General features: G+C 30.6%; 4 protein-coding genes across 10 annotated transcripts; 2 read left to right on the top strand and 2 right to left on the bottom strand.

The window, feature by feature from the left end:
* The first annotated feature begins 880 nt into the window (after positions 1–880).
* On the top strand, positions 881–2,861 carry LOC149927291 (thioredoxin-related transmembrane protein 2 homolog). Of its 2 annotated transcripts, none has more exons than XM_090157646.1 (8): positions 881–1,246; positions 1,345–1,405; positions 1,471–1,590; positions 1,650–1,726; positions 1,793–1,899; positions 1,965–2,030; positions 2,091–2,220; positions 2,575–2,861. In XM_090157646.1, exons 1-8 carry the CDS (start codon positions 1,097–1,099, stop codon positions 2,698–2,700), a joined length of 837 nt encoding a protein of 278 aa, XP_090013772.1. In that variant the 5' UTR covers positions 881–1,096; the 3' UTR covers positions 2,701–2,861. The 2 variants fall into 2 exon arrangements, with proteins under 2 accessions (XP_090013772.1, XP_090013773.1); XM_090157647.1 differs by having other exon boundaries at positions 1,650–1,730; positions 1,797–1,899.
* On the bottom strand, positions 2,816–8,475 carry kz (putative ATP-dependent RNA helicase kurz). 3 transcript variants are annotated; one of them, XM_090157643.1, is made up of 16 exons: positions 8,241–8,475; positions 7,981–8,163; positions 7,817–7,917; positions 6,954–7,761; positions 6,444–6,886; positions 6,088–6,367; positions 5,715–6,002; positions 5,567–5,645; positions 5,310–5,503; positions 5,186–5,248; positions 4,968–5,124; positions 4,718–4,899; positions 4,019–4,271; positions 3,793–3,961; positions 3,477–3,574; positions 2,816–2,958 (listed from the first exon to the last, which is right to left on the bottom strand). In XM_090157643.1, exons 1-16 carry the CDS (start codon positions 8,328–8,330, stop codon positions 2,882–2,884), a joined length of 3,465 nt encoding a protein of 1,154 aa, XP_090013769.1. In that variant the 5' UTR covers positions 8,331–8,475; the 3' UTR covers positions 2,816–2,881. The 3 variants fall into 3 exon arrangements, with proteins under 3 accessions (XP_090013769.1, XP_090013770.1, XP_090013771.1); XM_090157644.1 differs by having other exon boundaries at positions 5,310–5,500; XM_090157645.1 differs by lacking the exons at positions 7,981–8,163; positions 8,241–8,475 and having other exon boundaries at positions 6,954–7,750; positions 7,805–7,870.
* A 333-nt stretch (positions 8,476–8,808) lies between these two features.
* LOC149927289 (E3 ubiquitin-protein ligase RNF185-like) lies at positions 8,809–11,488 on the bottom strand. Of its 3 annotated transcripts, none has more exons than XM_090158127.1 (6): positions 11,467–11,488; positions 10,542–10,584; positions 10,325–10,480; positions 9,818–10,004; positions 9,635–9,755; positions 8,809–9,575 (listed from the first exon to the last, which is right to left on the bottom strand). In XM_090158127.1, exons 2-6 carry the CDS (start codon positions 10,544–10,546, stop codon positions 9,478–9,480), a joined length of 567 nt encoding a protein of 188 aa, XP_090014253.1. In that variant the 5' UTR covers positions 10,547–10,584; positions 11,467–11,488; the 3' UTR covers positions 8,809–9,477. The 3 variants fall into 3 exon arrangements, with proteins under 3 accessions (XP_090014253.1, XP_090014252.1, XP_090014251.1); XM_090158126.1 differs by lacking the exon at positions 11,467–11,488 and adding an exon at positions 10,972–11,076; XM_090158125.1 differs by lacking the exon at positions 11,467–11,488 and adding an exon at positions 10,730–10,916.
* Positions 11,001–11,756, top strand: LOC149927288 (centromere protein V-like). 2 transcript variants are annotated; one of them, XM_090159129.1, is made up of 4 exons: positions 11,010–11,027; positions 11,127–11,298; positions 11,355–11,542; positions 11,612–11,756. In XM_090159129.1, exons 2-4 carry the CDS (start codon positions 11,207–11,209, stop codon positions 11,722–11,724), a joined length of 393 nt encoding a protein of 130 aa, XP_090015255.1. In that variant the 5' UTR covers positions 11,010–11,027; positions 11,127–11,206; the 3' UTR covers positions 11,725–11,756. The 2 variants fall into 2 exon arrangements, with proteins under 2 accessions (XP_090015254.1, XP_090015255.1); XM_090159128.1 differs by having other exon boundaries at positions 11,001–11,298.
* The last annotated feature ends 8,462 nt before the right edge of the window (positions 11,757–20,218 follow it).

Below are 20,218 nucleotides of genomic sequence, written 5' to 3'. Positions count from 1 at the left end.
AAAAACCGTTGAGTTATCGTTGAGTTCTTTTAATCAACGCTACGTCACAAAAATCTAAAGTATGTTGTTGTACGATTAATATAGTTCGCTGACTTAACGAACAAAATATCGTCTGCTACCCCTCCTTTAACTTTGTCGAATGACGTCACGACACCGATGAGCAACGGAAAAAAAATCTCGCCCAGCCGATGTTTCCGCTGAGTCTCCGATGATCAACGTGACGTCAAAACCGGAAGTCAAAAAACCGCTGACCGTTGAGCTCAGCGCTGAGCTATTTTAGAGTTGTTGAACGCAGCCCAGGACAGTTACTAAACGCAGATCAAGCTACCACGAAAATGAGAAATTTTTGTATTTTGTATAACTAAGAATCAAAATGTATTAAGTAATTTTAATATGATGGTCGTACTCGTAGTTCTAGACAACTACTAATTCATTATCAGAATACTCACAAAGCTCTCAACTATTCTATTGTCTTCGTTCGTAGCTATTACCTAGCACATTTAGTTCACAGGTATTAAAAATGATGGCGCTATTTTTTCTAAGCTCGAGGCCTATTTGCGAGGAGACTGTGACAGTACCAAGTAGCATAGACCGTACGGGTCTCTAAATCAGCGGCAGCCATTGCTTTATTAGAGGAAATCAAGGATCCCCTTAAAGGGAGTATAACCCTAACAAAGAATATCCAGCTTTCGTCACTACTTACTAGTGCGGCAACACCTACAACGTTGGATAAAATAACATTTTCCTATCCTGCTGCGAAGTGTATAAAAATGTCGTTGGGAGATATATCCCCGCAGCAGGATTTTTTATTACCTTATAGAATGTAGCGCCACGAGTGATTAATAACAGAATAATAACCTTCCCTGCTAGGGTTAGACGAAAACAGGGGGCCTAGATCATACAACAGATTTATAGGTATTGCCAAGAACGCATAGAAGTAATAACTTAGGTTATTCAAGTATTTGTAAAATGTGTTCGGAGCTGTCTTTAATGTAAATGATAATTAGTACATTTAAAAATCGCGGGCAAAGTAAGGTTTTTGACCTTTAGGTTATAAATCCAATTGCTTTACCGATTGGATCGGTCTTTTCCCAACATGTCTCTCGTCGCGTGGGAAGAACTAAAAAAACTTCTCCATCCATATTTTATAATTAACGTTTTCTTGGCTCTCGCCTATCTGCTTACAAAATACATAAACCCCGTTTGCTTACTTTTGCATCCAGCCACAGAATGTGAACTCGATTTTGTAAGTAGTAACTCCGAAAAGGAGCAGCAAACATTCATTATAAGCAAAGGCCTACTGTTAAACTGATTTGAAATTGATATTTTTTTCTCTATCAACAGAGAGAAACTGAAATATTAACGTTCCTTATAATTGTCATCGTATTCAGAACACGAAAATATGGTTCGAATAAAAAAATCAAAATAATACCTAAGACTTATTTAACCTAATAATGATTTTGTTTGTAGGGAACACAAGTCTTGTGCCCTACATTTCTTCAGCCTGCATGTATGCAAAAATTGCGAATATTTTGCTTTTTTTCTACGCGGATCCTAGATTGGGGATCGTATATTCAGTGATATGCCTAAGTTAATTCCTTTCCAAAAAAAAATATTACAGTTAAATTTCAAAATGTGAACATTTTCAGTTCAAGCAGTTCTGATACCAGAACCCTCTTATGGTGGTCCAGATTACGTTGTATATTTTAGGGGATCAACTTTAGATGCAAGTCTCCATTTTATTTAACAGTTTACTATTACTAAAACCTAAATATTTATTATTAAATCATAGGAAGAATTAGAAAAGGATAAGAGAATTAGTTGGTTGATAACGTTTTATGCGGCTTGGAACCCAGTCTGTGTTAACCTCGCACCCACATTTGCAGAGCTTTCAGCCAAGTAAAACTATTTTGAGATTAAATACCTATTAACTTGATAACTATAAGTTTTGTATTGTCTATAAGGTACCAATTAGAAAACTTGAGGTTTGGAAAAGTTGATGTGGGGAGTTTTCCAGAAATAGCCGAAAAGTAAATCAAATAATGATATTTTTAATTTAAAATATAAAACAACTTTTTAATCTATTTCAGGCATTGCATTAGCACATCCCCATTTAGTCAACAATTACCAACAGTTGTTCTTTTCCGCGGTGGGAAAGAAATAGGGCGTAGGCCTGTTGTTGACCAAAAAGCAAAAGTTGTAAAATTTTTCTTCTCTAAGGTTAGTAACACCAGAAGTACATAACACATATCTTTAGAAGTATCCATATTTCTATATGGCTCATGTTATTCCCTTCAAATATGTACCTTTGCATTTTTCAAAGAAATTCAACATTATAATAACTTTATAAAATTATTAGATAGAGAAATATGACTTTATAAAATTATTAGATCTTTGTAAATTATAATTTCCACATTTTTGATCATCAGTCTAGAAATTTACACCCATCACTAACAGCATGTCAAGGTATATCTTACATTTTATATAGTTGGATACTTCACTTGTATATATGCATTATATGCTTCTTGTTAAACGTGGCTACTTTTTAATTTAATTATGCTAAAATATTTTCAGGAAAACATGATCACTGCATTTAATTTGAATAATCTCTACGAAGATTGCAAACAAAACCCTATTAAAAAGAGCAAAAAACAGGAAGTTCCTGCTGTTGTTGCCCAAGAACAGAAGAAAGAGAACTAAATAGTAATTGGTGGTCACAAAATAAAAGCCTAGGGATTGTTTTGCTAGCTTCTTTACCACACAGCCATCTCAAACTTATTTAAACGGAATCGTAGTCATTTGTATTTTTTGTTCTCATTTTAATACATAATCGAATAAATAAATCTCTCAATTTAAAAAAATATACAGCTAATTTTACAGCCTATTTGGGGGGCCAGCACATTTCCACTTCGAAGTGCATAGATTGTGGAATCCATTCCCAGAATTCTCTCAGCAGGTCTAAAACAAAATTTAAGACCATTTTTATTTTTTGTCAAAATTCAAGTTGATTTAAGCATTTAAAAGCCCATATTCATAATTACATAACACGATACAAATATTAGGAAATTAAAATTACTAGGGGTGTGCGAGTCCTGTTTTTTAGGTTTTGAGTTGAGTCCAGAGTCTTGGAAAATTAAATTTACAAGTAGTCAAATTTTGCAATACTCATTCGAGTCTTCGAATCCCATTTTGCAATACTAATTTTGAGTCTTCATTTTATTTATAAACTAGTCCACTTAAGAGTAATTTTTTAGCCTTGGCAAAGTACCCGGGTACCCAATCGAGTCATAGAAAAGCGATTTTAGAGTCTCGAGTTCAAGTATCGGACTCGAGTACTCGCACAGCCCTAAAAATTACATCAACAAAATTTCTAACACCATTGTGCATAGTCTAAGATTTATCTTACACTAACAGCGAGGGATTTGGCATTCTTTCGCAACTCCAATAAATGTTCTAACTAATAATATAGCACTTACATTTCGGATTTCTCTCCCAAACTTTATCAAGTTGACTCCTTGATGTAACATTTTCATTCACCAAAGCTTGCAGAAGAGTTTCGGTTCTAGGTTGAAGTCTGCCAATGACACAAAGAATTAAAATTAACTTATGTCTTAAGTTTTATTATTATTTAGGGCGCCTTCAAATTTAGGAAACAGGAAATGGCGTCACAACGCATCACCAAAAACAATATTATATCAGTTTCGGCCCATCATTAAAAACTACCAATATCATATAGCCTTGGGTATAAATAAAATATTCATAAGTCAAAAAAAAATTTATCGTTATACTTACTTTGACCAAGATTTCACCATAGTGGCAGGAGGCGACAAATAAACTACCCGATATTTCTGAAGTCCTTTTGAAACTTGACCTTCAAGCCAAAACTTGGCAAACCAACGAAATTTGTCTAAACCTTCTGGATATTCTAGTTCACAATTGGGCAATGGCCACGATAAACGACCTACACATATTAACATGTCAAAAATCAAACGCAAAATAAAACTCAACACCATATTACCGAAAGTGGCAGTCATGTGACAAAGAACTCTGTCAGTGTCATCGTCGTAAGAGGGAGGTGGTTCTTCCAATGGCTTTGAGAATGAACACAAAGCGGGAGCATACAGAGGCAACCATTCTGCCTCAATTGACGTGATGCCGCGCATGAATAATTTTGAGGTTTCAAAGATTTCTTGATAAATTACAAAAGGTGGATTTTCTTTGTGATGAACTGACTTGGGGTGAATGAAAACTGGAGAATCCAATTCTAAGCACTGAATAAAATGTCAAATTATAAATTAAAATTTGCTATGGTGATTGCATGGGGCCCTGACCCCAACCCGGTAAGTCGGGGATCCTCGGGTTCTCAACCCCGACCCGACTCGGCCGGGTTGTAAAATTTTTTGGTTGGGGTTTTTCTTTAATCGGGTATTCCAAATCCCCAAAAATCCAAAAAACTCCCAGGCGAGCGCTTAGCTACAACCAAAATGGGGAAGGAGGGACAAGCCAGCCTATTCTCTCGGTGACTTTTCTCGCTCATAGGTACAAAGGTAGCGTCACACTAATCAGGCTCGTCTCTAGTTCGCTGTTGTTTTGATTTAGTTTTTGGATTTACTTAAACATTTACACTTTAAAATTAAAATTCCAAAAAAACTCAAATGTTACCTGTACAATCACTAATTTTCTATTAAAAAACGCAATTTCAAAAATTATTAAATACCAAATACGCATTTTTCTTCTCTTTCTTTTCAGATTCTGATATTTCATCATCTGGGATTCTCCGAGCAACGTGATCAACCATTCCTGTCAAAATCAGTTGCCTCAGAAGTTTGCACTGGTCCGCAGATGGAGGTGGCATTTTAGGATCAACCATAAGGTTAATATTTGGAATGGCAATGTTCACTATTTATAAAATATAACGTTTCTTTTGTCATTATAACTTTTATATTGATGGAAGTAAATAAAATTACCTTCATTCGTCAACTGCACTCTCAGCTTTCTTATTTCAACCATAGCTTTATATCTCAAACCATGAACGTCGCAAAATTGTCTAGTACAGCCAGAATATTCACAAGCTCCAACCGCTTTTAATAGAATCATTGCATCGCCTAATTCTAAAGATTGACCCTGTGAAATATTTAAAAATTAAACATACACGCACAATATATACTTAAAAATTTAAGCGTACCTGTCCAGCCCACATTTTCATGATTTCCTTCCATTTAATTTGCTTTTCGTGAATAATTTCACCCTTCATAAATTTAAAAGCATTAACATGAAGAAAGTATGATAATCAAGGTTTAATTTCTCACTTCTTCATTATTTAAGGTCCCTGATAACTGAGGATCTAGAAAGATTTCTTGTACCGTGAAAGCTGATACAATGGCTATGGTGTAGGGCAGTAAATTGTGTTGATGAGATAAAGCCAACATTTTTGCGTAACGAGGGCTCAGAGGAAAACTGGCCATTGCGTGACCCAATGGAGTTACTTTGGCACTCCAATCTACTATAAAATAAAGAAAACGTTTTAGAACACATTCCAAACCCAAGTAAAAAAATAAAAAGGTACATTTTTTAGCCTCTTTCAAACGTAATGGTTTATTGGGTTTCTCTAATGCACCAAGCAAAATAAGTCTTCTTTCGGCACCCTACCAAAAATGGTTGATTTAACAGTTGAAAACTTTCAGAAGACATCTTTTTAATTAAATCACTCTTACTTTCAAAGCTTTTACATCCGGAGGTGATGGGAAGGGAAAATTAATAACTTTATCAATTCCCAATGATTTCATTTGCAGCATCAAATCATCAACTGGTTTCCTGGTAATTTCTGGCTCAGAGAACTTTGAAAATTCATCCATAAAAACTGCGGATGAATACAGTCTATAACAATGACCAGGACCAGTTCTTCCAGCACGACCTGCTCTTTGATTGGCTGATGCTTGTGATGTCCAGACAATGCTGAATGCGGAAACACCCGTAACTCGATCATAAAGCCTAGTTTTAATCTAAAAAGTGGTAAGGAAATTAAGTAAAATTAAGGCTGTAAATCGGTTACAAGGGAAAGAACTTTGTGAAATAGAAAATACATACTTTCCCAGTATCAACAATGTAAGTAATATTTGGAATGGTGAGAGATGTTTCTGCCACATTAGTGGCTATCACACAAAGTCGGGAGCCAGAGGGAGGTGCATTAAAAACTTTGGCTTGCTTTTCAGGGGAAAGCAATGAATATAAAGGTAAAACAAACAAAGGTTCAGTTGATTGCAAGTTAGAGTTAGATTCCTCATCATCATCGCTACTGTCTAAGTCATCGTCATCTTTGTTTGAAGCTTCTTGGAACAATTCTTCATCCAATGGATCAATGGAATAACTTTTAAAAGATAATAAATGATTAGTTTTAAATTATAAAACTTTGAATTTATCAAAAATTATACTATTATACTAACTCATCAAGATTTATCCTTGGTAAAACATTAGCTGGATTGGCCTTTTTGCTACTTTTCCGGCTCTTTTTAAACTCCTTAACGTCATCCAAGATATCATCTTCGTTTACCGAGTTGTTCGTAACATTTTGAGGAGTAACCAATTGGTTTTTGTCAAATGGAAAAGTTCTTCTAAGTTTCCGACACAAAGAATTAACTTCTTGTTGACCAGTCACAAATACCAAAATTCCACCGGTTGGTAGTTGGCGGTGAATTTTGCATACTTTTCTAAAAGCTTCATTTACGTAGTCTTCGGCAGTTCTTTTGTTAAAGTGAACCGTGACTGGGTACTGTCTGGCGTCAACTTTCAGAATAGGTGGTGGTACTTTAAATAGCTGCTTATTTTCAGTGAAATCTTCCACTCTTAGTGTGGCTGACATGATTATCAACTTTAAAGGCTTGTTTTGCTGTTAGAAACAAAATATAAAAATATAAAATTCTTTCTTTTATTGCCTTTTGCAAAAATATATTTACCTTTTTACGAAGTGGAACTATTCTTGATAATAGGCCAATTAAGATATCAGAAAAAACGCTACGTTCATGAGCCTCATCAATTATTATCACAGAGTATTTTAGCAACAAGAAATCTTTTTGAAGCTCCTTCAATAGAACACCATCAGTCATGAACTTTATTTTAGTTTGATTTGACACGTTTCCTTCGTAACGAATTTGATAAGAGACTTCCTTTGTATTGAGGTTTAACTCTTTGCCAACGCGATGGGACATAGAAGTCGCTGCAATTCGTCGCGGTTCAGTGATGCCAATCAATTGTCCTTTACTCGCAAATCCAGCTTCATAAAGAAATTGCGGAACTTGAGTGGTTTTCCCTGACCCAGTCTCACCACAAATCACCACAACATCATTTTCGCTAATGGCTTCCATTATGGTTTGTTCTTCAGCCAGTATTGGAAGTTTAAGTCTCATATTTTGAAGTTCAGGGTCCCGGTTAACGCTAACAAAAACCACCGGTTTAGGCAACGCTGGTTTTTTCTTTTCAGGTTCCTCAAGAGCAGGATTCTTCATTTCGTTGGGCTTTTCTTCTATTTTATCTTCAGAAGGTTCAAGAGTTTCTTTCACAATTGCTATGTTAGGTTCCTTTGTTATTTGGTCTTCTACTTCAGAAACATCTTCTATTGCTGAATCATCTGACGACTCCGAACTACTTTGCGAAAAGCCAACTACACTTTCATCTTTCACCATCATTCTTTGCACACTTAGGTTTTTTAATCGGCTTCTTTTAATGCTACTAATGGGTTTGTTGGTCATTTTTTCTAAAAAATGCCTGAAATGGAAAAAAAATTAACATTGGCCAATAAAAGAATAACACAATACTTTACCTCTTTAACCCTTTAGTCTGAATGTCAGAGAAAGATGTCATGAGTTTCAACTGTTCCTGAGAGGCTTGTACTTCTTGAAGTTTTTTTAAAATATCAGCCCTCTGTAAAAATATTAATATGCTACATTATACATAGGCAATACTTAAGAATGAAATTCTTCTCACATTAGCTTTCTTTTTCCTAGACTCTATAATTTGTTTCAATTTGCGTTTCTCTTTCTTTGTTAATGGTTTCTGTTGTTTAATAGGCTGCTTTTTAAATTCTTTATTTTTCTTTAATTTTGATGGAAGTGCGAGTGGGTTGCTGGTGTCATATTTATCATTCTGAATGTTCAAGTCCAAATCCACCTACATAGCCAACAAAAATAATTAAAATCCATGCTGTAACTTTAGTTACCGTTCGCGTTAGCAAAGGCATATCTCACGTTGAAGGGTTCTTTGCCATTCTTTGAATTTTCGGCACTGACATCATTTTGCCTTGCTTTCCAATTATATTTTTTCTTTAGCTTACCCATAACTGTATTTAATCAAACATAAATTATAACTTTTCAAAATAAATTTTAAATTAAGATAGATTTAGAAATCATAAAAACCACGTGCGCCAATTCTTCCAACTAGGGTCGTACTAAAACTCCCACTTCATCAACCACGCGATTGGCCGTAGCTGGCATTCCTGAAATACACATCATTTGAACAACATTAGAAAAAGTTTGTGATCTTCCAAGAACACTTAAATCTACCTTGACGTTTGAAAGCGCGATATACTTTCTTTTTACTATTTCCTTCTTTACTATGTTTCCACCTGTGGGTTATATATAAGCTATTCTAGCTTTGTAACTTGTATTTTTCTTAATAAATAAATAAATAAATGAGGTTAACAGTAAAGGGAATGGATGCTTTTGGCCTTCTAGAATTCACTTCTGGTAATTTTTTTGGATGAGTTAAAGCATTAACTACCTTATAAATATGTTATTTAAAATTAAAAAAAAACGATTTTACTATAAAAATAATTTATTTCTTGTGAAGTTACCTGTTATTTACAACAATCCCCTTTTCAATCTGAAATTTCAGTTGAAATAATGTATTTGCAAATAAACGCAAGTTAACAAATGCAAAATACAAGCACAGGAGATTGCGCAAATTCAATATTCAAACTGGCTATATCCCACCAGTCAGTCACTTACAATGAACACTACAGTAATTTTCTGTGAAGTTTTTCCAGAGAGTAAAGTCCGAATAAAAATTTAAGGGCCTGACCAATTAAAATTTCAGGTCTTGGGGGATATCTTAAGAAAAGGGAGAATATGACTACTTCCTAAACAGCAACTTCTCTAAGACTCAAAAGTTAACAACCTTTTTCACAAAAAGATCTAAAACTTACCTTAAGTACATTAATATATAACAAATATTACAAATAAACATTTTTAAATTTTTTTTCCCCTATAATATTGGAAAAGCGATAGTATACGTACAATATTAAAATAGCAGAGACATTTTGACCATGCATTTACTACCTTGGAGTCTTAAAAAACTAATAAAGCATCATTTTGATACTTGTCTTAATGAATGGTAGTAAATGCTAAATCTTTGGGCCTAAATTTCTAAATACATTAGGCCTCCCATCAAAAACACACCTGAACTGTACATGAGATAATATACGAATTACGCTATAAGTAGCCATATAATAAAAAGAATGGCCACCCAGAGAAAGACTTTGGATAGAAACTGATCTTCAGCCGAATCAATATTACCCTGGTGAACTGTGAAAAAAGAGAAACATTGAAAAAAAGTTTAAAAAAGTTTGAGATTAAATTCTTACACGGAGCAGCTCTGCCATCTCCAAAATTGAAGGTGGAAGCGAAGAATCCAAAGGGAAAGGCACCAATGCCGAATGACATGTGAAAACCCCCATCACCAAATCCAAATCCAGGAAAAGATTGCTGTAACCATTAACAGTTTAAATAAAATTTGAAATTAATTTTGTGAACAAATCTATTCTTACATTTCCATTATTTTCCGGTTCAGTTCTTTGGCCCGGAGGTCTGGGTGGCAGTTTTTCTCTTGGATCTTTTTTATCACCTCCTCTACCATATAAAGGAATAACTTTCTCTTTTGAAATTGCAGCTTTACAGACTGGACAGGTTTGTTTGTTCGGTCTAGTTTCTAGCCATTGATGAAGGCACGGCCAGCTACATAAGTGAGAATGGTTCAAAATAAATCATTATATACTGCGATAATGAAAGACGCTACGTAAGCCTCGGTAAGATTTTTTCTTTTTATCAATCAAAAACTCACCAAAAAAAGAAATCTCAAACTTTGACAATAATTAAGAATATACTATATAAAATGGTTTAATAACTTTTTAAGCTATTCATTTGCACTATCACTTTCTGAATTTTATTTAAAAAAATACGGTTTATAGAAATAATACTGACTAATTGACCAATCGTCGGTGCTTTCTAATAGAAAATAAAAACAGATACCCAACAAGTAACTATATTTAACATACCAGAATAAATGACCACAGTAACTAACAACTGCATCTTTAGCTGTATCTAAGCAGATATTACACTCAAAACTTCCCTCTTGAGCATTTTTTTCATCATTCCCTTGCGCGCTACCACCACCTTGAGCTGCTTCTGCAGCTGGTCCATCGGAGCCAGAACTATATGTTTAAGTTATTTAGAAACATATAACACTTTAACAAATAACAATCTCTTAATTACTTCATTAAACTGGCAAGGGCTAACAACAATATAAATGATACACCTGAAAATAATACCAAACCAATCAAAATAAAACAAAACAATTATGTAAGTGATACTGTAGTAATGAAACGAATTACATAAGCCTTGGCCCAGATTTTTTCCTCTTTTTATCAACTATCCACCAAAACTAGAAATATCGAACTTACTCAAGAATTAAGATGAGACTGTATACATTGGTTTAATAACCTTCTATGCTATCATTTCCAAAATAATTATGTGATTTTTAATTTAAACAATACGGTTCATAGAAATAACACTGACTAGTCGAACCACCAACGGCCATGAATTCTAAGTAAAAACAAGCACCAACTGGTACTGCTGATTGGCTAACTATTTTACTTCAACCAATCAAACCCACATACGAAATCTTTAATTTGTTTTATCTTACCATCTTACATAAGGACATTTTTACGCAAAACAATCATACTGTATGTTATTAAACAGGTTCATACGCTTAACTAATTTCTATTCGACCCCTACACTGCATTTTAACAGTATAGTCTTATTACATAATTCTGAAAAAAACCTTTGAACAATCCATAGACCAAGGTCACCTAGGCTAAAATCAGGTGATAAAACAAAAGTAACATAACACTGCTTGCGGAAAGCTTCTCAGAGTTATCATGGCCATGGTTGTACATAAGGGAGGGTGTCATTGTGGTGCAGTTAAGTTTCAGTTTTCAACACCGAAAAACGTAACTGTTTCAAAATGCAAGTTAGTGTGTCAAACGAATAATTAATTTGGGAAATACAATTTCGTTTCTTCCACAGCTGTTCTATTTGTTCAATGAAACAACTGAGAAGAATGATAATTATTAAAAATGAAAACTTCACACTTCTATCGGGGTCAGAAAACTTAACTGAGTACACTTTTAACACTCACAAAGCTAAACACTTGTTTTGCAAAACGTGTGGTGTGCAAAGTTTTTACAAGCCGAGGTCAAACCCAGATGGAGTTTGTTAGTGTATTTATAATTTTGCTTGAAAACAAGCTGAAAATTTCATCTAATTACTTATATTTTTCTCAGCCATAAATTTTTTCTGCGTTGAACCAGGAACGATTGATAATTTTGAAGTGCGAGAGTTTGACGGTCAAAATTGGGAACAATCAATAACAAATAATAAGCCTGATGCCATATAAGTTAATTTTTGCTTTTGTTAAAATAAATGTTTAAATAATATGAAACAAATTTTTCTCGAACGTCCAAAAATTGAAAATAATTGAATTTCTGATTGCAGTAAAACACAAAAAAACTACGTTCACTCGAGCAATTGAAACTAGATTTCATGGCGAGTTTCTCTATTTTATTTTTAAAATCAAACATTCCTTCTAGAACAGTACTGACGTAAACATTTTAGCTCTCTGAGTGAACTTTGTTCCCTATAGGATAGGTATTACAATCACCGTGTCTGTGTTTGCGTGTGTGGGTGTGTGTGTGTTTACTTTGTCTGTCTGTCTGTCTAGTGGGCTGCGAACGCGTTCGCAGTTTCGGGGCAAAGTCAGTAGCAGTGCTAAGGTTTTTTCACAGGTGGGCTAATTATTTTGTGGCCCTTACAACTTTAGTGACCCCTTATAATTTCGTGGCTTATTCAGGGGCGGCTCCAGACAAATATTTGGGGGGGGGGGCACCGTCGTAGATTTTTTACCAGACATAGAAAACAGACACTTGTGGATTTGTATACCCATGCCCCGTAATACTACTTACAGTCATGTTACAGTATTAGAAAAGTGGTGTAGGGGAAAGAGGAATACTGGGCCTTGATTTAGGTCAAGAGAGTCCACCCATGGCACTGTAGGTATTAGTGCGCCATAGGCATTCTATAAAACCATAAAACTCTATAAAGCTTTTTAGAAATTTTTAGAATATTTTTATAAGAAAGCACTTGCATTTGATATTCTAAAGTTCCCATAAAACCTATTGTTTGTCCCTTATATATAGGCCTACTAGTTTTAGTTTCGACGAAAATTACGACGCCATCGTTGAACGGTTGCACTACAACCGTAATTTCATAAATAGGTTCACTAAAATAATTTTATCACTAAGATACTTGTGACTTACCATAATCGCATAGCGGCATACGTGCACCAAAAACAAGTTGAAGCAGCGCCAAAAACGAGGTTTTTGTGTAGTTATAAATTGTAATTATAAATAACAATAACATTTCCTGAAGTTCAATAAAAAAACACAATGTATCGTACATTTTCAATTGGCCTGGCTCGCGCCCTTGCCTCCTCTAGAAGAAGGCATGGAAACGGCCGTCAACGCCTCGCCGTTAAGCGCTGCAGCTGCCGCGGCCTTGAAATTTATCTCCGAATACGGGTCTCGATTTTCCATAAGTGAGTCAGTGACTCGGCCTGCAGCTGCAAGAGCTTTAGCATATAGTTGGCGGCCGAATTTCCGCTGTTAAAGCTCTGGCAAATTTATCTCCGCAGGACTGGTATAGTTACGTTACGTAGCTCTTCTGTAGCTGCAGTATCTCTTGCATGTAAAAGACCTTGATGGCATGTAAACAGTAAGCTGTATTGATTTCTTATACGTATATTAAAATGATACTCATCGTAAATATCAACTATTTTGGGGGGGGGGGGGGCAGCCCATGGGCTTATTATACGTTACAACCTTGATTACAAGCATGGAACAAACTAACGCGTTTCCATGTTATAAGAGACAGTGGCGTAGCTGAGAACTAAGAGGCCCGCCCGCAAAAATCTCTATGAGGCCCCCTTTTTAATTTTTTTTATGGTTAGCGGGGCCCCTCTCTGTAGCTCGAGCCTCCCCCCGCACCGCGGGCCCTGTGGACCATCAGCTACGCCACTGATAAGAGACATTTGGGAAGGGAAGCTCAAATTTGCACTGTTCTCTTTTTTTACTAAACTCGTCAAGAACCAACAAAGGATTGTCTCTCAACCTAGTAGATAAACCTTATTTATTTTATTTATTTATTTAAATACATAATAGACTGCTAAGCTACAGTAAGCTTTTGTGCAATCTTACAGGTTGTGGCTTATGGAGATATGACAATAATATGATATAGAAGAATAATAAAACAACAAAAACAATAAAAAATACGTTAAACATGAGAAACAAAATGTGAAGGCAATAGTACAAACAGGGGATAAATGGGAACAGGGCGGAGTTACTGAGAGTCTAATGTTGCGTCGAGCCATCGGGCGTGAGGTGCAGTGGAGTACATCGCTGGGTAATTTATTCCATAAGGTAATTGTACGGACGGAAAAGTGCCATTGACGGGTTACGAAGCAATTTTAATGAAAGAAATATCTACAGAGGGTATTTGTATTTTTCTCGCTTACGGCATACTTGCCGCATCTTTAACGCTCATTTTATTTCAACACTCGCCCTTGATGAAGATACCGTAGAATAGCTATATTAGACATCTGGTAGTGGACGACTCGTAGACTTCCTGTTGACGTTGTGACACATACCGTATGAAAAAGCCCAATACCGTCCAATTTCCAATATCATATAATGACTCGCACACCCAGGAACTCAATGACTGCATTAGGAATTGTAGATGTCCAAATATCCACACTAATAAAAAATAAATTAACAAGAAGCGAAAAACTTACCATTCACAAAGCACAAAAAGCCCCTTGACTAAACGACAGCTCGTATACCAATAAATGACAGTAGACGGAATAGTTAGGGCTCTTTATAAATAAAACAAACGAACCCAATTGATGAACTGCATTAAACATCTTAATCAGTCGAGAAAACGTTTAAAATAAATTACGAAGTAATGACGACACAGTTAAAAACCCCGACCACTATGTAAACAACTCGATATTTTCTTCATAAATGAACTATTGCCCTTGAATACTAATACGCTAAACACACAATAGATAAAAAAACGACTGGAAAAAAAAAAGAAATAAATTACAAAAAACTAACGGGTTCTACCTTTAACCATTTTATCTGCTGACTGCGCTAAAACAAGATTTGACCTTTAAATTTTCATACGCAAAATATTTAGACTTTAACAAGTTCACAAAAATTAAAAAACAAAGTTCAATAAATAATATATACAGATATTGTATTCATCCGTTTAGTAAAAAAACCGCCTTATCATAATGGTTCCTTTACTTAAATACATTCTGTAAGGAAGTCAATGGCTCGGCGGTGAACTATTGTAACAATGTGGCCCGAGATCAATTCCTGATCACGATCAAATTTTACATTAAAATACTAAAATATTTAATTAAATATAAGATTAATATAATGTATAAATATTTAATTAAATATAAGATTAATATAATGTATAAATATTTAATTAAATATAAGATTAATATAATGTATAAATATTTAATTAAATATAAGATTAATATAATGTATAAATATTTAATTAAATATAAGATTAATATAATGTATAAATATTTAATTAAATATAAGATTAATATAATGTATAAATATTTAATTAAATATAAGATTAATTTAATTTATAAATATTTAATTAAATATAAGATTAATATAATTTATAAATATTTAATTAAATATAAGATTAATATAATGTATAAATATTTAATTAAATATAAGATTAATATAATGTATAAATATTTAATTAAATATAAGATTAATATAATGTATAAATATTTAATTAAATATAAGATTAATATAATGTATAAATATTTAATTAAATATAAGATTAATATAATGTATAAATATTTAATTAAATATAAGATTAATATAATGTATAAATATTTAATTAAATATAAGATTAATTTAATTTATAAATATTTAATTAAATATAAGATTAATATAATTTATAAATATTTAATTAAATATAAGATTAATAGAATTTATAAATATTTAATTAAATATAAGATTAATATAATTTATAAATATTTAATTAAATATAAGATTAATATAATGTATAAATATTTAATTAAATATAAGATTAATATAATTTATAAATATTTAATTAAATATAAGATTAATATAATTTATAAATATTTAATTAAATATAAGATTAATATAATGTATAAATATTTAATTAAATATAAGATTAATATAATGTATAAATATTTAATTAAATATAAGATTAATTTAATTTATAAATATTTAATTAAATATAAGATTAATATAATTTATAAATATTTAATTAAATATAAGATTAATAGAATTTATAAATATTTTATTAAATATAAGATTAATAGAATTTATAAATATTTAATTAAATATAAGATTAATAGAATTTATAAATATTTAATTAAATATAAGATTAATAGAATTTATAAATATTTAATTAAATATAAGATTAATAGAATTTATAAATATTTTATTAAATATAAGATTAATAGAATTTATAAATATTTTATTAAATATAAGATTAATATAATTTATAAATATTTAATTAAATATAAGATTAATATAATTTATAAATATTTAATTAAATATAAGATTAGTATAATTTATAAATATTTAATTAAATATAAGATTAATATAATTTATAAATATTTAATTAAATATAAGATTAATAGAATTTATAAATATTTAATTAAATATAAGATTAATAGAATTTATAAATATTTAATTAAATATAAGATTAATATAATTTATAAATATTTAATTATATATAAGATTAATATAATTTATAAATATTTAATTAAATATAAGATTAGTATAATTTATAAATATTTAATTAAATATAAGATTAATATAATGTATAAATATTTAATTAAATATAAGATTAATATAATGTATAAATATTTAATTAAATATAAGATTAATATAATGTATAAATATTTAAATAAATATAAGATTAATTTAATTTATAAATATTTAATTAAATATAAGATTAATATAATTTATAAATATTTAATTAAATATAAGATTAATAGAATTTATAAATATTTAATTAAATATAAGATTAATATAATGTATAAATATTTAATTAAATATAAGATTAATATAATGTATAAATATTTAATTAAATATAAGATTAATATAATTTATAAATATTTAATTAAATATAAGATTAATATAATGTATAAATATTTAATTAAATATAAGATTAATATAATGTATAAATATTTAATTAAATATAAGATTAATTTAATTTATAAATATTTAATTAAATATAAGATTAATATAATTTATAAATATTTTATTAAATATAAGATTAATAGAATTTATAAATATTTTATTAAATATAAGATTAATAGAATTTATAAATATTTAATTAAATATAAGATTAATATAATTTATAAATATTTAATTAAATATAAGATTAATAGAATTTATAAATATTTTATTAAATATAAGATTAATAGAATTTATAAATATTTAATTAAATATAAGATTAATATAATGTATAAATATTTAATTAAATATAAGATTAATATAATTTATAAATATTTAATTAAATATAAGATTAATATAATTTATAAATATTTAATTAAATATAAGATTAATATAATTTATAAATATTTAATTAAATATAAGATTAATATAATTTATAAATATTTAATTAAATATAAGATTAATATAATTTATAAATATTTAATTAAATATAAGATTAATATAATTTATAAATATTTAATTAAATATAAGATTAATATAATTTATAAATATTTAATTAAATATAAGATTAATATAATTTATAAATATTTAATTAAATATAAGATTAGTATAATTTATAAATATTTAATTAAATATAAGATTAATATAATTTATAAATATTTAATTAAATATAAGATTAATATAATGTATAAATATTTAATTAAATATAAGATTAATATAATTTATAAATATTTAATTAAATATAAGATTAATATAATTTATAAATATTTAATTAAATATAAGATTAATATAATTTATAAATATTTAATTAAATATAAGATTAATATAATTTATAAATATTTAATTAAATATAAGATTAATATAATTTATAAATATTTAATTAAATATAAGATTAATATAATTTATAAATATTTAATTAAATATAAGATTAATATAATGTATAAATATTTAATTAAATATAAGATTAATTTAATTTATAAATATTTAATTAAATATAAGATTAATATAATTTATAAATATTTAATTAAATATAAGATTAATAGAATTTATAAATATTTTATTAAATATAAGATTAATAGAATTTATAAATATTTAATTAAATATAAGATTAATAGAATTTATAAATATTTAATTAAATATAAGATTAATAGAATTTATAAATATTTAATTAAATATAAGATTAATAGAATTTATAAATATTTTATTAAATATAAGATTAATAGAATTTATAAATATTTTATTAAATATAAGATTAATATAATTTATAAATATTTAATTAAATATAAGATTAATATAATTTATAAATATTTAATTAAATATAAGATTAGTATAATTTATAAATATTTAATTAAATATAAGATTAATATAATGTATAAATATTTAATTAAATATAAGATTAATATAATTTATAAATATTAAATTAAATTTATAAGATTAATATAATTTATAAATATTTAATTAAATTTATAAGATTAATATAATTTATAAATATTTAATTAAATATAAGATTAATATAATGTATAAATATTTAATTAAATATAAGATTAATATAATGTATAAATATTTAATTAAATATAAGATTAATATAATTTATAAATATTAAATTAAATTTATAAGATTAATATAAATCGTAAATTGATACTAAAATGAATACCGTGTACAATTGGTGGAAACCCTGCCATTGGACGTTGAGAGGTTGCATTACACTCAGCACTCGGTCCGTCCCAAAAGTCAATAAGAAGAATTTGAAGAGAAAACGCCCGTATACACACCACAAACACAACAGACTCAACAAACACAACAGACTCAACAAACACAAACACAACAGACTCAACAAACACAAACACCATAGACTCAACACCCACAACTGTCATAACACAAACTCAACATTCACACCCTACACATAAACATTACAATAACGAAATATCCAATCAAACTGAATTTAAACTGTCACGGTGATCGTTATCGAAAAACACAAATTAATCCGTTAACGCTTACCGACGCACGGTGGTTTTGCCAACCCTTCGACAGTCCTAGCAACTGCGCACGCTATGATTAACCTTTGCACGGAAAATGCGAACGCGTTCACAGGAAAGACACAGACACACAGAAAGACACGGTGATTCGGAGAGGTAACAAACCGTTCTTTTTGCAGTGGCGTAGCTAATAACACAGAGGCCCACCCCGCAAAAATCTCTATGAGGCCCCCCTATTTAATTTTTTTTATGGTTAGCGGCCCCCCCCCCCGAAGCTCGAGACCCCCCTTGAAGCTCGAGGCCCCCCCGCACCGCGGAGCCTGCGGACCATCAGCTACGCCACTGTCTTTTTGTCATTGGGTGTAACCGTGTAGTATGTTTTTGTCTTTGCGTATTGTGATTGTGGTACTTGACGTATGTTGGAGTGTTTGTGTTTGTTGCGTCACTTGCGTGGTGATGTTGATTAGAATGATTGTACTGTGTTTAGGCGTGTGTTGTGGTGTTTCGAATGTACTCTCCATCTTCTACTATATAATCATTGAATTTTGGGACGGACCGAGCGCTAAAGGTTACGTAAAAGTCTTAGCATCTAAATGGCAGGGTTTCCAACAAATGTTAACGGTATACGTCTTATTATCAATTTGCATCGGGTAGGATTTGAACCCAGGCCCACTGAAAATTATAAATTCAGTTTAAGCAAAAGCGTATATCAAGAATGTATTTATTTATACTCAGCTAGGGAGAATGAATATGTCGATTTTACTATTAGCGTTTCTCCAATTCCACCCGTTGGGCCCCCCGGTATGCTCCCCCACTTTAATAAAATCAAATAATACTGCAATCTCATTGGTTCTTAAAAATTACGTTTTTCGACGCGATTAACGCAGCTGCTGCGAGGACGCAAAAAATAGGACCACCTCCTTCCCCCCCTTATCTTACAGACAACCAACGAGCCAGCCCTCTACCGCAGAAATTTCATCCCCCCATAACCGGTTTTCTCATCATCCTCCCCGTAGACTGTATGGTAATGGCGGTCGATTGGGAAGGCGCTTTTAAGAGTCTATAGTCTTGAAAAATGAGGAAAAATTATTTTATTTTCCCGAATACAGAAATTTACAGAAACAATTATTATTTATATTGAATTGAATGTAAAACTAAAACTTGGCCGCAAGCCGGGTCACCCCGTTAATATATTCCCCCTTTTCGCAAAACGGCCTTTGTACCTTTTGCGATTCTGCGCATTGATGTACGCAACGTAGTCGTAGAGAAAAAGGCTACAGTTGCAGTTATGTTTCCCAAATTCCCACGAGCCGGTGAAGAAGGGGGATGGACAAAAGGGGGATTATGATCTCACTGTCTGGAAAAGTGGGAGACCCAATCAGCAGCCAAGAGAAAAATGAAAACAGTGTCCATGCTTCAATATACGAAGTTTTTTTCGGATATTTGCTCCGATACCGTTGCATTACAAAGGTTTTGGAAAATTTTACACCGATCCCGTTCCGTTACAACGGTTTTTCGGAAATTTGCTCCGATCCCGTTCCGTTACAAAGATTTTTCGGAAATTTGCTCCGATCCCGTTCCGTTACAACGATTTTTCGGAAATTTGCTCCGATCCCGTTCC

This window comes from Leiobunum rupestre, chromosome 9 (genome assembly GCF_980474605.1).
Source record: "Leiobunum rupestre chromosome 9, qqLeiRupe1.1.hap1, whole genome shotgun sequence".
Lineage (NCBI taxonomy): Eukaryota > Metazoa > Arthropoda > Arachnida > Opiliones > Sclerosomatidae > Leiobunum > Leiobunum rupestre.
This window is presented reverse-complemented; position numbering and strand designations above follow the sequence as displayed.